The sequence below is a fragment of the Neoarius graeffei genome, chromosome 4, assembly GCF_027579695.1.
Source record: "Neoarius graeffei isolate fNeoGra1 chromosome 4, fNeoGra1.pri, whole genome shotgun sequence".
NCBI classification, from domain to species: Eukaryota; Metazoa; Chordata; class Actinopteri; order Siluriformes; family Ariidae; genus Neoarius; species Neoarius graeffei.
The window spans coordinates 92,372,386-92,391,383 of record NC_083572.1 but is presented as its reverse complement, the minus strand read 5'-3'; the positions used below and the strand labels follow the sequence as shown (position 1 = coordinate 92,391,383).

Genomic DNA, 18,998 nt, shown 5'->3' with positions numbered 1-18,998 from the left:
AGTTGCGATAAATTGTTGCGATTTTCTCTTTTTGTAATTAAAATTGAGTGATATGTTAAATATTAAGTTATTACTGAAAACTATTGATTAAAAAAACAAAGACACTGAGAAATGGTCCTATAAACATCTTTACCAATATAAAAGATTACCAGGACTACAAAAATGCAGAAAAATAGGCTTTACTTATCCAAATGCACCTGTTGGTTCAAAAGTTAAAGTGCAGAGAACCTCACAGCACAACATGAAGTTCCCTTAAAATATAATATAAATGCCTCAGCTTTCATGTAAGAAAAAAGACTTCAGGCAGTCTCTCCTGAAGACTAAATTAAATAATAATTATAAAATATAAAATAAATGGCTCAGGCTTCATAGAAGAAAAACAAAAACAATTTGAACAGAATCTCACAGTATGATGCTGAAGCTGCCTAAACAATGGAAAATAAAATACCATTTTGGCAAAAATGTTGGCATCCATTAATTTCTTGTATTAAGTAAAAAAAAAAAAATAAAGTGCACACAGTCCTTCACTGTAAACATAACACACTTTCAGTAACAGAATTTAAGCCTACATAAACACTGACTCGCACATCATGCAATGTTGCCAGATACTGCTGACGTTTTCCAGTCCAAAATATGTTCAAAACCCTCCAAAATGCACTTGAAACCGCCAATCTGGCAACACTGCGCGCATGCTGCTTCTCTTGAACATAGACATCCGGAAGTAAGGCGGAAGGTAGTTTGTCGATGTCACCTCAAGACGACGCCAACGATTGGTCAAATTTGCGGGAAGTTGCGGTGATTGGATATAATTGCAGCACCGCCCTGAATTCGCGGGGATTGGTTGAATTTGCGCTGAAGTTGCAAATCGCAACATCCTGGAGGCTCTGTTTTTTTGCTTGGCCGTCCTCCTCACTCCCTGTAGCTTTAGGTACTAAAAATCGATCCATTTGTCTCTCACGTAGCGCCCCCCCCCCCCCCCCCCCCCCCCCCGAAGAACTCTGGCGCCCCCCGGGGGGGGCGTGCCCCACACTTTGAAAAGCCCTGGCCTAACGAAAATAATAATTGTTGGGGCGTCTGCTGATTTGTTAGCTATAAATTTAGGTCTAATTACTTCTGACAGTCTGCAAGCATTGCACCGTCGGGTCTTCCAGTCTGGCTGAAGCAGAGGAGCGGGCTTTCCGGGTTTATTTTTTCGTTTTTTTTTTAACATGCTCCTATTTCTATATGTCCAGGTTTGAACTAAGTCATTTTGGCAAGATTTAATTTAATACAAAACAGAAATGGTCAGACAAAAGCACGCCAAGCACATGGGAATGTATTTTGCCAATTTTGACAGCGCATGTTTTTTTAATGCCGCACCGTAGACAGCGAACGTTTAAACATGATCAAACATAGGAAATGAACGACACAAAGCATGGCTCAAAAACAAAAAAGTTAAATAAACCCTTATGATAGCTGATGGTGTTGCAACACATCAGTGTTATAACCCAATCTCTACCCAACCACCCGCATTTTAATTCTCCTCGGATCAGCACCGACCCTCACATTTGGCCTTGGAGAGTTCAGTTGACGGAAATCCGTCACACGACGGAAAACTTTACTCCATGCTTTTGTTAATAGTGTTTATGAGGTAAAGGAGTAGATCTAGAGGGTCCTCAGGCATAGAGTGTTTTAGGATGTTTGGATGCTGTCAGTCCCCTACTCACTCGCTCATTCGAGTTTGTTGATGGTGTAGTGGCTCCTGCTTTATGTCCCGGGGCTCCCTCATGCCCGTGTTACCTTCTGGCTCTCTCGTTATTATGAAGCAGCTTTGAAAGTGGATGTTTTTTCTTTTCTTTTCTAAAACGTGATTGTTTTTTTTCACAGGTGACACTGAGGCAGCCTACCAGTAATCACTAGGGTCATGTCACGTCCATAGACTGTATAAAATCAAGATCAGTGATTTCTCAGCAGGTTTATTTAACACGATCAGTTGATGGCAGAATGGAAGGAGGCGGTTCTTCTGGGAAATGCACACACTCATGGCTGTAGCTAGAACCCATGTTTCAGTTTTCTGAAAGGATTAAAGATTCGTTTCGTTTTATGTGTTTGCTTTGCTTGCCGAAAACAAACCACATCACAGCCTACAAAAACTCGCCGTCCAACCTGCGGAAGCATATTGAGGTTTGTAAATGTTTTGTTCCAAGAGAAAGCTTGCAATGAAGTTGTCTGTGCTTTTAGAGCTAGCGATAATGTTGCAATAGCTATGCAGTCTGTTCAGTCAAATGAATTTCTATGGATTTGTTGGCCAAGTTGCCATCGCCTTGTCCATGGCTAACGTTAACACATAGCTAGTTAACTTGGATGCTGTTAGTTAGCATGTAAAAACAGAGTTATGCTAACATGAGTAACGTTAACTTATCTGAAGTCCTTTCAGAAATATGTTTTAGCATAATCTTGCCAAATAAACAGAATATAGAAATCCTTCTTTTCTAGTCGCGTTAGATACCCAATATGATTTAGAGTTGAAAAGAGTTTGCTAGCATGTCAGGTGGAGCTTCACTGACTAGCTAGCTTAACGTTAAACCACCATGACGGCACAGCATGCGTTCATTTTGTGAATTCACATTTCTGTCTTTGGTAACGGCATTAGGTATTATAAGCGTTGCGGCAATAATACAACGATGCATTGACAGAAAATGTACTTTTAATACTTAAGTATTTTTAAAATCAAGTACTTGTACTTTAACTTAAGTAAAAATTTGACTGTACAACTTTCATTTGTATCGGAGTAACATTTGACCAGTGGGATCTGTACTCTGACTTAAGTAATGAAGTTGGGTACTTTGTCCACCTCTGACAAAAAATACCCATTTCAATAAAAATAGGCAAATAAAATAGAAATTATTTGCTACTTTTGGCTTTGCCTTTATGGGCAACTTGGTTTCTTTGCCCGGTTTATTTTCTCTAAAACTTCAGTGGCTGCCCATGCTTTAAAGTGCCATTCCACCATTGGATGTATTCTTTGGCATAAAATACAATATATTTTATGACAACATGACTAGACAGAGAAATCTTTTAGCTTCAAAATGATATGTCAAACATAATTTTTTGACAACGACAAGTATATTAATTTTGCGACCAAAGTCACCTACCCTTTTAATTTCCGCGCGGTAGTGAAACGTGATGTCATCGGCAGGTTCCCCTTCTTGTGTACCACATCCTGTGTGACGAGGCACAGATTATCAGCAATGGCGGATAGAACGCGATTTCCACTTGTCGATTGCTGTGCCGATATTCACCATCAACCGTCTCCTTTGGGCATCACTTGCTATTTTCCTTCGCTTCTTTTCCGAAGCTGACAATCGCGTTCTATCCGCCATTGCTGATAATCTGTGCCACGCCACACGTGACGTGGTACACAAGAAGGGGAACCTGCCGATGACATCACGTTTCACTACCGCGCGGAAATTAAAAGGGTAGGTGACTTTGGTCGCAAAATTAATATACTTGTCGTTGTCAAAAAATTATGTTTGATATATCATTTTGAAGCTAAAAGATTTCTCTGTCTAGTCATGTTGTCACAAAATATATTGTATTTTATGCCAAAAAAATACATCCAATGGTGGAATGGCACTTTAAAGGTACATGGCAACTATATTAGAAATAATTTCCTTATCCATTTTATTTTGGTGCCTAACGTCAGTATCTTTTTTCATAATATGACATTTATAATTTTCAATTTTTTCCTAGTAAGATATAAACAACAGGTTGACACTACCCCATGCAGCCCAGGCAGACTGGTCAATACGACAAAAATGCAAATTGTACTTCTTAGGCCTTACATCTACTTTTTTGTTGTCTTACTATCTGTTTATGTTTGGTATTTCTCTACGTTTGCCTGATACAGGAACACGTTTTTGATATGCCTGAATGGAAGATACTAAAGTCAATTCATTCAAATTCTGCACCTTCATGCAAAAATTGTGAACACTTATCCTGCACCGAGCTGCTCATTTCTTCAGCCATTTTTTCAATCTGTTGATAGCGATTGCATGTAGCATGCGCTACCAGAACTTACATTCATGTCGTAAGAATAGGGAAAATATTATTCTTACGACTTGTTGTAAGAATAGCCACTGCCTTTATTTTATCCACATTCACTGGATTTTGAGAAACAGAGCATTTAATTTTTTTTAAATTCGATAAATTAAAAACGGCGGCACGGTGGTGTAGTGGTTAGCGCTGTCGCCTCACAGCAAGAAGGTCCGGGTTCGAGCCCCGTGGCCGGCGAGGGCCTTTCTGTGCGGAGTTTGCATGTTCTCCCCGTGGGTTTCCTCCGGGTGCTCCGGTTTCCCCCACAGTCCAAAGACATGCAGGTTAGGTTAACTGGTGACTCTAAATTGACCGTAGGTGTGAATGTGAGTGTGAATGGTTGTCTGTGTCTATGTGTCAGCCCTGTGATGACCTGGCGACTTGTCCAGGGTGTACCCCGCCTTTCGCCCATAGTCAGCTGGGATAGGCTCCAGCTTGCCTGCGACCCTGTAGAACAGGATAAAGCGGCTAGAGATAATGAGATGAGAATGAGATGAAATAAATTAAAAACTTTATACAAAATGTCTGACAAAATAATTTCTGCTTAGAATGTAAACAAACTGGCAAAATGACAGTAGCAATTTGTGAAAAATGTGATAATAATAATTCTTGAAAATATGCTTTTACCATCAAATATTTTTATTCCATATTTTGTTGCTTTTTTTGTAATTTTTGTGGTCTTCTTCTTCTTTAGGGTTTTTTAGCGGTTGGCAAGCCAGCTTAAAGGTGCATTACTGCCACCGACTGGGCTGGAGTGTGGAACAGGCGATATTGGGGTGAAAAATACTATATTCTTTTAGCTATTTCTGTTTCTTTTAAAGACTTGTTTTTTTTTGGGCGGGGGTTGTTTTCGAATAGAGTTTTTATTTCATCCTCAGTTGGTTCAGCAACATGCACCACCATTTTGTTTTTCTCTACTCACAGTATATGAGCAGATATCCTAGTCATAGAGTAGCCAATCAGAGCATGCGATTGCTCATATCCAGTGAATGTGGATAGAATAAATTAAGATATTGGCAAATACAAAAAAAAGTTGTACTTATTCTGAAAAAAAAGGTATCAATGCATGTCAAATCGTAACATCCAATATGTGGTACAATGTGAATATTTTGAATTTTTCATTTTATTGAAGATGAGGGACCGTATATAGGGCTGAGAGCAGGGTGAAATATCACACGTGATGGTAACAGGAACATATTCATGAATATTTTGAAGGTGATGTGTATTGTTCATACGCTCTGGACAATCTGGAATCGTCTACCGTGCACTTGAAGCTAGCGGGGCGTGGCAGGTAAGCAGGTGCTCCATCTAATCTGATTTGCAAGGGTGGAGAGAGCAGAGCGGCCACCTCAGGGAAATTAACACCAGCTTCTACAGCAGCCGCTCCCCTTTATATGTTTTGCATTAAAGACACATACCGAAGATAAGCCACCAGAGACAGAGAAAGAGAGAGAGAGAGAGAGAGAGAGAGAGAGCGAGCACTGCATGTGCTGGAACATTTACAAACACAAGCTGGCATTTTGAAAATGTCATAATATATCCTCAATTAACATCTTTCTGCAGAGGGGTAGCGAACAAAGAGAGGATATTGTCTTACTGGAGAAACGTTATCACAGGGCAGTTCCAGGGGCAGGTGTGGGCTCATGTGCTGTGAGATATATATTTATATATATGGGTCCGTCTCAGAAACTGCTCTCTCATTTGGGACATTGTGGTCAAAAAATAAATTTTCTAATTTTAGTATTTTTTTTGCATTTACCGAACACTCAATGTTTCTTTTGTCATGTTTAATAAGAATAAAGATAGCATCTTGCTTTATCTGGCCTCCACTGTGGAACATTTTTTTGATTACAATTCAAATGCTTTTGTAAAATTGATTTCCATATAAAATAACTCCATCATGAAGAATTAAAGCCCCTCCTTCACAGATGAGTGAAAATATTGAATACATTTCCTCTTTTTGATTGCTTGGGTTAAAAATGCCAAGTTATGATGACTGAATTGATTATTCACTTAAATATGAATAATATGATACATTTTGGGTATTTGATATGGCGAAATAGGACACAATGGAAAAATCAAGAACACACCGGAAAGATGAGAATAACGGCGGTGGTAAAAGAACAGCGACTGTAGCGGCTGAAGGTCGCGCGGGTCTCTGCTGCGGCGCGCGAGCAACGGGACATCACTACCGCACCGGACGGAGCGCGAGGCGGGGGGCGGGGCAAAATGACTGGCCGTAGATTCTATCAAAAGTTCGATCTAAATTGACCATGGTTGCAAAATATTGGCCAAAAATACGCAAACACTACAAAATATGAAAGTAAGATGAAAAAGAAACATTCTATTGCCTTATACTGCAAGACTAAAACAAAATAAAACTGTCAAAACTCACCTTTTCAGCGATAACGTCCGAACAGATCACTCGCGTAACAGAAAGACCGCAAATGGAAGCACGATCAACTTCTAACTGCTGGAGTGGAAAATTCCATTCTACACATGCAGATTGTTAATGTGTGTCCTTCCCCACACACAAATAACACGCTACGGTAAAAAATAGACCACGACTCATTTTACAGCTCAGAAATTCATACAAGACCAGCTACCATCGTAACATATTCTGTAAGAAACATATTCTATACCTAACTTTCAGCTTTCGTTTTAAAAAACAAAATCGCAGATTTATAACTAAATGTTTATATGGCGTAGTGATTTTAAGTTACTGCTTTCGGTGAGGTCGTGACCTTGACCCTGAGGCTTTCCGTTTAGATCAAAACACACGATCGTATTGGTTTTGGCTATGCGGAAAATGGAGTTACAACGGTGATCAAATATTTTGCATGATGTTTTATTACGGTTATGATTATTCTGCGAGCGCACCAATCCTTAGGTGTATAAAGTTACAACTTAAAATACAATTAGTGATAACTGTAGACTTTTCAGTGGACTACAACCTTTTTAAGGGAATGCGACGTAGTCAACCATTTATCATGTCCCAGATCAAGCCACCATTTTTCCACAAATTTGCAGAATTTTTGCCAAATTCTGAATATTCACATCAAAGATTTAGTTTTATCTGTATTATTTTTCATCATTTTATTTCAAATTAAAAACCAACATCACCATTCAAAACCGTAAAGTTTATTGACTGAGAGTATATTTAGTGGGGTACCCCCACAGTACCCAGTTTCTGAGACAGACCCATATATATATATATATATGAAGTCAGTTGTCTGTTAATATAGCTGCTTTGATAGATGATGATGATGAAGACTAGTGTGTTAAATCTACAGTGATGAAGAGCGGCGTGAAGAAATCAATCATACAGCATCTTTCTCCCTGAAAGAATCAATTCATAAATGTGTCACTTTTTAATAAGACTCTGCATTGATGCACTGAACATCATATCCAAACTTTTTTTTTTAACGTCAACAGTACTAAACACTTCTATTGTGAAAAGTAACACAATAAGCTGAGCCTGAATAATATATTAAAATCCAAAATTGAATTACTCAAAAGGTTTCATATTAAAATGCATTCGTATAGCCTATGGAGTTATCTTATGCCTGGAAACAGAGGGAACTTTCGCTGTAGTGCTTTGTTATATAAAAGCAATTACATTATAAGGAAGCAATATCATGCCTTTATATAAACAATACATTTTTTATTTTTTATTTATTTACTCATATTCATAATGTTTTCCTGAAACTGATCTTGAGTAAAGTTTTACATTTCCTCACCGACAAAAAACAATCCGCTATCTTCAACAAAAGGCCAAATTGAGGTATTTCACCTGACATCACAGGGTCACGTGACACCCTGGTGTCCGCCATTTTGAACGTCAAGCTAGCTAATGTCAACAACAGTAGCTGGTATGTTACTGTAGCAATGTTTACGTTCAGTCATTTGGATGACTGTTAAAACCTTTCAGTCTCAAGTTTTTCCTTTACTGGATTTACTAGTTTACTGAGCTAGCGCGCCGGCCGCCGGCAGGCTAGCGCGCACCGGCAGGCTAGCGCGCGCTAGCTCCCAGCTTGCCCGAGCGCGCTAGCTCAGCAAACTAGTAAATCCAGTAAAGGAAAAACTTGAGACTGAAAGGTTTTAACAGTCATCCAAATGACTGAACGTAAACATTGCTGCAGTAACATACCAGCTATGATGTTGTTGACATTAGCTAGTGCTAACAGCTAGTTGCTAATACACTGCTACAACTACACCGACCCTAATAATACAGTTCTTAGTCACTGTCTGGTAACAGCAAATTTATAACGGGCCATGTCTCAACAGACTAAGAAGTTATTTCAATGACATTTAATAACATTTTGTTTATCCTGAGGACCGAAAGTAAATGAAAATGTGAACAAACCTTAGCTGTAATAAGATGGCGACCACCGGCTCCAGGGACGACCCGCTGATGTAGGCATGTTACCCAGCCTGACACAAAATATTTGTAGGTAATCAAAGTGGGCTTTCAATAGCATTGACTCAACACTTGCTGAGTGGGCCCTGTCCAGCACTTCCTGGTTGGTGATTTTGTCTTGTCAGTGGATGTTCATGATCATGTGCAGCGACCTCATGCGGAAATCAAAGTGACCGGCATCTGCCAACGTTGTCAAAAGACACGCGTGCCCTCTTTCGAATGTTTATGTAATCAAGCCGAAAGTTTTGTTTGTTTTGATAGCAATCAGGAAAGTTTGAAAAAAAAGTAGGCAATAATCGCCATTTAAACTCGTTTTTGTGCAATATTTCGTTTGGAAAACAGTTTTCAAAATGGCGGCGCTGACGCTTCACGTTTCAAAGTCTCGCACAAGCCTCGTGAAGATCACGCGGATAAGCGACGCCTGCCGTGGACCAGACAAACTAAATTCAACATGGCTAAAAACCGAATAGGCCGATAAGTATAATATTTAATTGCAATTAGTTGCCAATACGAGTCACGATATAAGGTTACTAAAACCAAAAACGTAATTGAATAACACATTAATTAAGAAATAAAGCAAGTTTAAAAATGACTTCAGTTCTCCTTTAATGAAAATGTGTGTGTCAGTAATGGCGTTAAGAGCATTCGCTCTAAACAGACTTCAAACATGGCTTCTCAAAACTACAATGCCCAAGAACCACAGCGCTCTCTATCACCTGTCTATTAATCACATCTGTCACTCGTTTTTGGGTTCATCAGCTCTGCTACATAAACCCCTCTCTCACTCTCACTAAACGCGAAGTATTGTTCAGTGTTCATTCCTATCTTACCAAGCCTTTACCTTCTGCCTGCTTTCCTTGTTATTTCGACCCTCGTTCTCGTATTACCTCTTCAGTCTCTAGTCCTCCCTGCATTGCTCTGTTTAACGATCGACCGACCCTTGCCTGTCCTTTGACTATGATTCTCATCTAGCGTTTTGGCTTCGTTTCCAGTTTGGTTCTCCTGCTCTCCCCTGCACATATATCCGTAAGTGCGTGCACCCTGACAGTGTGTATTAATGTGTGTATTACGATACATACCACACTCCTTCATCGGCTCGTCTGACCAGTCCTTACAGTCCTTGATGTTGTCACACACCCTGTTGCTGTCGATACACTCTCCGTCATTACACATGAACTTCAGCGGCCCGTCACATTTAGTAGCTGTAAGAAAACGCATTTCTTTTTCTCTTAAACACAAACACTGACATATTCCTGACTAGTCACTTTGATGGATTTACTCCGTTGTCATGAACACACTTGTTTAGAGGCAGGAGTGGGCGAGGTAATTCATATTTATAGCACAATATGTGTCATACCACGGGATTTTTATACCAGATGCTCTGTTTATAGATTGTGTAGAAATGATGTTGAAATGCGTGCAATATTTTGCACTGTTTTTTGCAGGCTGATCCAGCAACTTTCAACGCATAATCAGCTCAATAGCACCCCCCACGGGATACATTTACCACTTTAACATCATCCACGACTGGGATAAGTACAGATCTTCCTTCTGCCACAAAAATCAGCAAATGACATTTTGATTTGTAGTGAAAATGTGTTGATGCGAGTGCAGTCTTTGTGCAACATTCGCTTGGTGGTTCACCACATGCTTTCTTGACCTTCCGAGCAGCATTTTGTGGTCTGTTGCTCAACAAATCTGGGAAATTCGCCAATAATCTACGGTCGAGATTGTCTCCTGATGGATTCACAAAGTTCTGTATCATCTGTAGTCAGTGCCTGGACCATTTTGGGTTGTGTGCACATGATTTCATGTCAGATTTACAGTAACTTCCCTTGGTCCAACTTCACTTTGGTTTGTATTTCCTGTATACAGAGGCTTGGTAGTTTAATGCAGCAGGTAGAACTCAAAATCCATAATCTGATTCATCTGGTATGAAAATCTGGTGGACTGACACACATTATTCAAAATGTGTCCTGTATATAAACTCCTTTATAAAGAAATGACATCCTGACAGGTCGGAAAGTGGTCATTTTTCACTTGGGGCATTTCTCAGTTGATCATTCATCTTTAATTCTAATTTTAAATGATTTTTTAATGCAATCACAATTCAGAAGGATTTATTTTAACATGATTTCTGTGGGGGCGGCACTGTGGCGTAGTGGTTAGCGCTGTCGCCTCACAGCAAGAAGGTCCGGGTTCGAGCTCCGTGGCCGGCGAGGGCCTTTCTGTGCGGAGTTTGCATGTTCTCCCCGTGTCCGTGTGGGTTTCCTCCGGGTGCTCCGGTTTCCCCCACAGTCCAAAGACATGCAGGTTAGGTTAACTGGTGACTCTAAATTGACCGTAGGTGTGAATGTGAGTGTGAATGGTTGTCTGTGTCTATGTGTCAGCCCTGTGATGACCTGGCGACTTGTCCAGGGTGTACCCCGCCTTTCGCCCGTAGTCAGCTGGGATAGGCTCCAGCTCGCCTGCGACCCTGTAGAACAGGATAAAGCGGCTAGAGATAATCAGATGAGATGATTTCTGTGGGTTGAAGTGCATTTGTAATCAGAAATCAGAGCTCAGAACAGCAGCTTTGGGACCAAAAGGTTGCCAGTTTGAGTCCCTGAACCAGCAGGAATGGCTGAAGTGCCCTTGAGCAAGGCACCTAACCCCCCACTGGTCCCCAGGCTGTTTGTTGTATGTCGCTGTGGATAAGCGCATCTGCTAAATGACAGCAGTAATTTAATGTAAAAACATGGCATAAAGGTGAGCTCACTGCAGTAATTAGTTCCGAAATCATGTTATTTAATGCTTTGTGTCGCTTCTACACACTAGACCGGTGTTTCTCAACCACTGGGCCGCAGCCTGAAGTGCTATCTAGTGGGCTGCAATTTTTTTTCCCAAGTGGAAGCTAATTTTTACTCGTAGTTGGGTACAATTGCTGGGTTGCATCCGATGTCTTATCCGCCTCATTAAGCTATGGTCACATTACAGCTCGCGATGGGTTATCGATGAAAATGAGGCATTTTGGTGGCAACACATGGCAATATACAGCTGAGCTAAAAGTTGTGGTCACACAGCACGCGAATACTTGACTGTCACACCTTCATGCACTTGAGTCCGGCACAGCTTGAGCGGCCGTGCATGCTTACGGAGTGCGTGGTGTGTGTTCTTGGGACCCGGTCATTATGGGAAACACCCGATACTAATTTGAGTGAAATCAGCAAATATGAACAGATACGGATAAGGATGCTGTTTTCACAGAGGCTTTGCGAAGTATTATCATTATCATTGTCATGTTTGTTTCTAACAATGTTAATAACGCTACATAAATACTCTGCTTTATGAGTCTGCTTTCATTTGTGTTTTGTTTTTGTAAATATCACGTCTGCTAATAAACACTCTTCCTGCACTTACAGCCATCTACTGCCGTCTATCTTGTAGTGTCCTGATCCCCAGATCTTTAACCCAGCCACATATAAAAAGTTGTACTCCTCCATGCTCTCCCAGGTTTTCATCTGTTTGTCCGTGTAGAACAATGTCTGTAGCACCAGGTAGTTTGAGATGTTGGGGAACTCAACGGATGGATAATTTTCCAACTCGTAAGAAAAATCCTTCTTTGTTAGCATGTAAGGATCTAATCCCATTGAGGGGTTTCTATATCCATTTCTTTTGAGTGTACTTCTTGGTTTTAATAACTTGCTTGTTTGCTGAACACAAACATGGCAATAAGTTCTTGTGCTAATGGACCAGACTCCACTTTTGGATCATTAATCCCTTTTGACTGAGAATGCCCTGCATCCAGGATTTTATACTGGCTTCTGGAACATCCATACAATTTCAAATACAATACCTACAATTAAAACCAGTTTGTTTTTATTGCATTTATTTAATTCCTGGGCTCCCATCTATAACAGGGAGTGATGTCGCATTCTGTTAATACACTTTAAAATAGATTATTAGATTCTAATAGAATAGATGAGCCAAAATAATTGGGGATCTTTTTTTAATGGACCCCGACTCGTTATAAGTACAGTGGTGCTTGAAGGTTTGTGAACCCTTTAGAATTTTCTATATTTCTGCATAAATATGACCGAAAACATCATTAGATTTTCACACAAGTCCTAAAAGTAGATAAAGAGAACCCAGTTAAACAAATGAGACAAAAATATTATACTTGGTCATTTATTTATTGAGGAAAATGATCCAATATTACATATCTGTCAGTGGCAAAAGTATGTGAAACTCTAGGATTAGCAGTTAATTTGAAGGTGAAATTAGAGTCAGGTGTTTTCAATCAATGGGATTACAATCAGGTGTGAGTGGGCACCCTGTGTTATTTAAAGAACAGGGATCTATCAAAGTCTGATCTTCACACCACATGTTTGTGGAAGTGTATCATGGCACGAACAAAGGAGATTTCTGAGGACCCAGAAAACTTCTAAGCAACTGAAGGCCTCTCTCACATTGGCTAATGTTCATGAGTCCACCATCAGGAGAACACTGAACAACAATGGTGTGCATGGCAGGGTTGCAAGGAGAAAGCCCCTGCTCTCCAAAAAGAACATTGCTGCTTGTCTGCAGTTTGCTAAAGATCACGTGGACAAGCCAGAAGGCTATTGGAAAAATGTCTTGTGGACGGATGAGACCAAAATAGAACATTTTGGTTTAAATGAGAAGCGCTATGTTTGGAGAAAGGAAAACACTGCATTCCAGCATAAGAACCTTATCCCATCTGTGAAACATGGTGGTGGTAGTATCATGGTTTGGGCCTGTTTTGCTGCATCTGGGCCAGGACGGCTTGCCATCATCGATGGAACAATGAATTCTGAATTATACCAGCGAATTCTAAAGGAAAACGTCAGGACATCTGTCCATGAACTGAATCTCAAGAGAAGGTGGGTCATGCAGCAAGACAACGACCCTAAGCACACAAGTCGTTCTACCAAAGAATGGTTAAAGAAGAATAAAGTTAATGTTTTGGAATGGCCAAGTCAAAGTCCTGACCTTCATCCAATCGAAATATTGTGGAAGGACCTGAACCGAGCAGTTCATGTGAGGAAACCCACTGACATCCCAGAGTTGAAGCTGTTCTGTACGGAGGAATGGGCTAAAATTCCTCCAAGCCGGTGTGCAGGACTGATCAACAGTTACCGGAAACATTTAGTTGCAGTTATTGCTGCACAAGGGGGTCACACCAGATACTGAAAGCAAAGGTTCACATACTTTTGCCACTGACAGATGTGTAATATTGGATCATTTTCCTCAATAAATAAATTACCAAGTATAATATTTTTGTCTCATTTGTTTAACTGGGTTCTCTTTATCTACTTTTAGGACTTGTGTGAAAATCTGATGATGTTTTCGGTCATATGTATGCAGAAATATAGAAAATTCTAAAGCGTTCACAAACTTTCAAGCACCACTGTATTTCAGTTGACATAACTGTATGAATAGGTGGGTTTTGAAGCAGAAAAGGTTGAGAACCCCTGAATTAGACCACTTTCAGATGGGTCAAGGATGTCTTTTCTAGACTGCACATGAAACCTCATTTCAAAAAAGTGTGAAGTTGCTCTAAAAAAGGCACTATTAAAAAGAAAGTAATGGGAAAATGAGACGTACTCTTGTTGATGCAGCCTGCTTCATCGCTGAAGTCCGGGCAATCGTGTACATAGTTACACTGCTTAGTGCCATGAATGCAGGAGCCATCGCCACACTGAAACTGATCCGGCCTGCAGGTAAGCAGAGCTGAGAGCACACACACACACACACACACATACACACGTTCATGACTTACTCATAACTACAGCATAGCAAATGGTTTTGTCTTTTGTTTGGCAGTCAGGTCAAATACAAAGTGCACTCCAATTCCAAAACAATTCCTTACTCACATCCGCACTAAACCCCAAAGCCTCACACTAACACCAGTCGCTCTCGCTCTTGAACAAGGGATACACACAAACTAGGTGTGCACTGTGATTTGTGCTGTTTGAGCGAGATGCTGTTTTTCTCATTTGTCTTTTTAAAAGCGTGTTTAATTATTCATGCCGTGCGTCTCAGTAGTGCAGCAGCGGCGGAAGATAAACTGGTGATCAATTTAAGCAAAACAGAGAAAATTATTCCATGCTGGATGCAGCTCATCTCCAGAGGCGAGGATACACACATGCACATACACACATGCTTGGTTTACTATACTTGTGAGGACCTTTCAGTGACATAATTATTAATACAGCTAATTCATGTTCGACTTAAACCTCAATCAAATCATAACTTTCACCTTAACCTCAGAAACCAGAAGGAGATTTTTTTTGGCTGGAGTTTGTGTAAAAAAAAAAAAAATCCACTCAAGTTCTTCAACTCCAATCTTGGCAAACCATGTCTTCATGTTCCTCAGCACAGGAGGACTGTCATGCTGGTACAGGTCTGGACCCCTTAGTTCCAGTGAAGGGAAGTCTTAAAGCTACAGCAAGCATCATCATCAGGTATTTCACAGTCATTCCTTGAGGTTGTAGTTGTACTGCCCGTAGGCTCTTCCCCAATAGCCCCAAGAGGAAACATCAGCCTGGAGGTTCCACCAACACTCCCCATAACACTTCCTCTATTCATTTCAGCCATCAAAGTTTCGAGGGAGAAATTGCAGTAGTGGTTTCCTGTTACCTTCTACTGGATTATTCTAGAGGTTTTTGCCTCTCAGCCATTGGGGTGTCACTGAGGGACCCTCATCCACCTTCACCAGAGCTCACTTTTAGCTGGGGTGGTCTATTAGGCCGTAGGGCTAGCCTGCCTGTCATGGGAGACCATACCAGACTACTCATACCCCTTTTCCACCAAATCAGTTCCAGGGCTGGTTCGGAGCCAGCGCTGGTGCTGGTTCACAACTCGTTCAACTTGCGAGCCAGCTGAGAACCAGTTTGCTTTTCCATAGCTCGCGGTGCTAACGGAAGACACATCATTACGTTGCTGTATACGTCAGTTACGTCACTATGTTTGCATAAACCTTGGCGCAAATATCGAAGCAAAAACAACACGGAAGAAGCAGCAGCAACAACAATAATAATAATAATGGATGACTTCGCGTTTGTACAGCTGCTGCTTCTCGTCGCTTAAAAATGGCGATCTTTCGCGGTCTTGTTATTGTTGTTGGTCTTAACAACTCCGCCCCCCCGCTGACATAAGCGGTTCTTTCCTCTGGCCCAGCAGAGAGTTGGTGCTAGCCTGGAACCGGTTTTTCTGGCCCCAGAGCCAGTTCTTTGTCAGTGGAAACAGAAAACCCGGTTCCAAACTAAGCACTGGCCCCGAACCAGCCCTAGAACTGCTTTGGTGGAAAAGGGGCATCAGTTTCAAAGACCTTTTTGTCTTTGAACTTGACACTCAAGCATAGAGCATGTTATTCTTGAGGATACGATGGAAGCCACGAGGAGACGGGGTAGACCCAGGTGACAATGGCATCAAGACATGAAAGGGTGTTTGAACATGCCTGTAGAGGAGAAAACCCATCTGGCAATAGACAGGAAACAATCCATGGCAGCTGTCAAAGCGGCCACATCACACTAAGTGATATGCCATACTACTACTATAGCTCTCTCGATAGTCCATCAATTCCAATGATAACTTCTGTGTTCTCATGGGAGGTGGGAGCGTCTGTGGCTCCATAGTCCAAGACTGGATGCACACAGGTGCCCACATGTACTGCAGCGAAGATCTGTCATCTTGTCCGTAGCAGATGCTGTCCTGTGACGTCTCTCCCTCGCAGCGTCAAGACGCTGTCACCTGTCCTCCTCGAAAGTGCTTATTGCTTTTAAGATTAGCCCCTTCCAAGCTGTCCTGTCTGTAGCATATACCTCTAGTTGGGATGGCTGGATGCCGCACCACTTGAGATTGTTTTTCAGAGAGTCCTCGTATCTCAGTTTAGGCCTTCTCCTTCTGCGTGAGCCCAGCTTCAGCTCTCCATACATTAGCTGTCTGGGAATACGATTATCATCCATCCTAACTACATGCCCAGTCCAGCGAAGTTGGGCTTTCAATAGCATTGACTCAACACTTGCTGAGTGGGCCCTGTCCAGTACTTCCTGGTTGGTGATTTTGTCTTGTCAGTGGATGTTCATGATCATGTGCAGCGACCTCATGTGGAATTGTTCTAGCTGCTTTATGTGTTGGTGATACAAGGTCCATGTTTCACATCCATAGAGAAGTGAAGAGATAACTATAGCTTTGTAGATCTTGAGTTTTGTGGACCGTCTGATGCCTTTTTGCTGAAGAACTTTTACTCTTAGTCTGCCAAGTGCCTGGCTGGCTTTTTGGATCCTGCTAGTGATCTCTTTGTCCAGTGATCCATCTGCAGAGATTGTGCTACCGAGGTATGTGAAATGCTCCACACTTTTTAGTTGGACTGTGTCAATGGTGATGTTTGGCAGGGTCTAAGTTGTGTTCGGGGCTACTTAGACCAGGACCACTGTTTTCCCTAGGCTGATTGTCAGGCTGAAGAGCCTTGAGGCTTCTACAAAGCGGTCGACAATCACCTGCAAGTGGTTTTCCTTGTGTGCCATGAGGGCACAGTCATCTGCAAATAGGCAGCACAGTGGTATAGTGGTTAGCACGGTCGCCTCACAGCAAGAAGGTTCCAGGTTCAAACCCAGCGGCCAGCGAGGGCCTTTCTGCGTGGAGTTTGCATGTTCTCCCCGTGTCTGCGTGGGTTTCTTCCAGGTGCTCCGGTTTCCCCCACAATCCAAAGACATGCAGTTAGCTTGATGTGGGGCGGCCTTGGGCTGAGGTGCCCTTGAGCAAGGTATCTGACCCCTGACTGCTCCCCGGGCACTCTGGTGTGGCTGCCCACTGCTCTGGGTGTGTGTGCGCATGTGTTCACTGCTTCAGATGGGTTAAATGCAGAGGATGAATTTCACTGTGCTTGAAGTGTACATGTGACAAATAAAGGTTTCTTCTAAATAAGGCTTCCAGGATGAATTTCTCTACAGTCTTGGTTCGGTTCAGGCAGAGAGACGATGGAGGTCAAAGGCTGATCCATCTGACTGATATTTGTGTGGAGCAGGAGCTGTGTGAAGAATAGGTTGAACAGCACAGGGGCAAGTACACAGCCTTGCTTTACACTGTTGGAGATGTTGAACGAGTCTGTGTAGTCAGTATTAGAGAGAACTTGTCCAGTCATGTTGTCATGGAACAACCTTATCAGTGTAGTAAACTTGCGTGGGCAGCCGTTTGGTGAGGATTGCCCACAATGCCTCTGTGTTAACAATATCAGATGCCTTTGTCAAGTCTATGAACACTGCATATAGGTCCATACGTTGCTCGATGCACTTCTCTTGTACCTGTCGCACAGCAAACACCATGTCTGTGGTGCTGCGACCCGGGTGAAATCCACACTGGGCTTCAGACAGGTTGCTTTCAGAGATGTTGGTGATGAGCCTGTTGAGGAGGACACGAGCTAGGATTTTTCTGGCATTGGACAGGAAAGAGGTACCTCTGTAGTTTCCACAGCTGTCAAAGTGGCCATGTCACACTAAGTGATATGCCATACTACTACTACTACTACAGCAGGCAAAGACATTCTATACATCCAAAATGTGCTTCCAACTCCGTGCTAACTGTTGATGAAGTGATGTACTGGATGAAGTGATGATCAGGTGTCTGTTAGGTTTTGATCCGTCTGTCCCGAAGGAGGTTGAATTGACAAAGTATGATCTAGGAATGTAGACCTCTGCCACCTAAGAGATTCTGCCTCACGGATCAATCCGGGAGCAAACAGTCACCGATACACAGCTGGACACAGCTGCTGAGAAATGTTTCTCAGTTTATTGTAGAACAAACATGAGGGTATATTCATATTCAAGAGTGTGTTGTAGCTATGTGATTGGACGATGATGATGTGTATGACAGGGTAACATAAATGGGTGATGAAGCATTACATTACTGGTTTAGACTACACTACGGTATGAAAGAAGAAAGACATTATGTACCATTACATCACCCGTCAGGATCATGATCTTATGAAAAGAAGAAAGACGTCACTGGTCAACATCACCTTTATTAAGCAGAGAGCCGAATGTACGAGCGAAGATAAATCTCAAGGATTTAACTAACCAAAACAACTAGCAAGCAAACCAGCCTGTACCAGTTCAAGCATGCCAAACATATTTCTATCGGTGTCTATAAACCTTTATTCTATCCACATTCACTGGATATGAGCAATCGCACACTCTGATTGGCTACTCTACTACTAGGATATCAGTTCTTATACCATGAGTAAAGAAAAACAAAATGGCAGAGCGCATCAAGTCAAGTACACTACCGTTCAAAAGTCTGTGGTCACCCAGACAATTTTGTGTTTTCCATGAAAAGTCACACTTTTATTTACCACCATAAGTTGTAAAATGAATAGAAAATATAGTCGAGACATTTTTCTGGCCATTTTGAGCATTTAATCGACCCCACAAATGTGATGCTCCAGAAACTCAATCTGCTCAAAGGAAGGTCAGTTTTATAGCTTCTCTAAAGAGCTCAACTGTTT

The 18,998-nt window shown here is 41.7% G+C and overlaps 1 protein-coding gene across 1 annotated transcript in view; it reads right to left on the bottom strand.

Annotated features, from left to right (window-relative positions):
* lrp8 (low density lipoprotein receptor-related protein 8, apolipoprotein e receptor) overlaps positions 1-18,998 on the bottom strand; it is a 685,503-nt gene that overhangs the window by 148,684 nt on the left and 517,821 nt on the right. Inside the window, exon 7 of the mRNA XM_060920013.1 lies at positions 14,099-14,224. Coding sequence (XP_060775996.1) covers positions 14,099-14,224 — 126 coding nt within the window. The remainder of the gene's footprint in view (positions 1-14,098; positions 14,225-18,998) is intronic.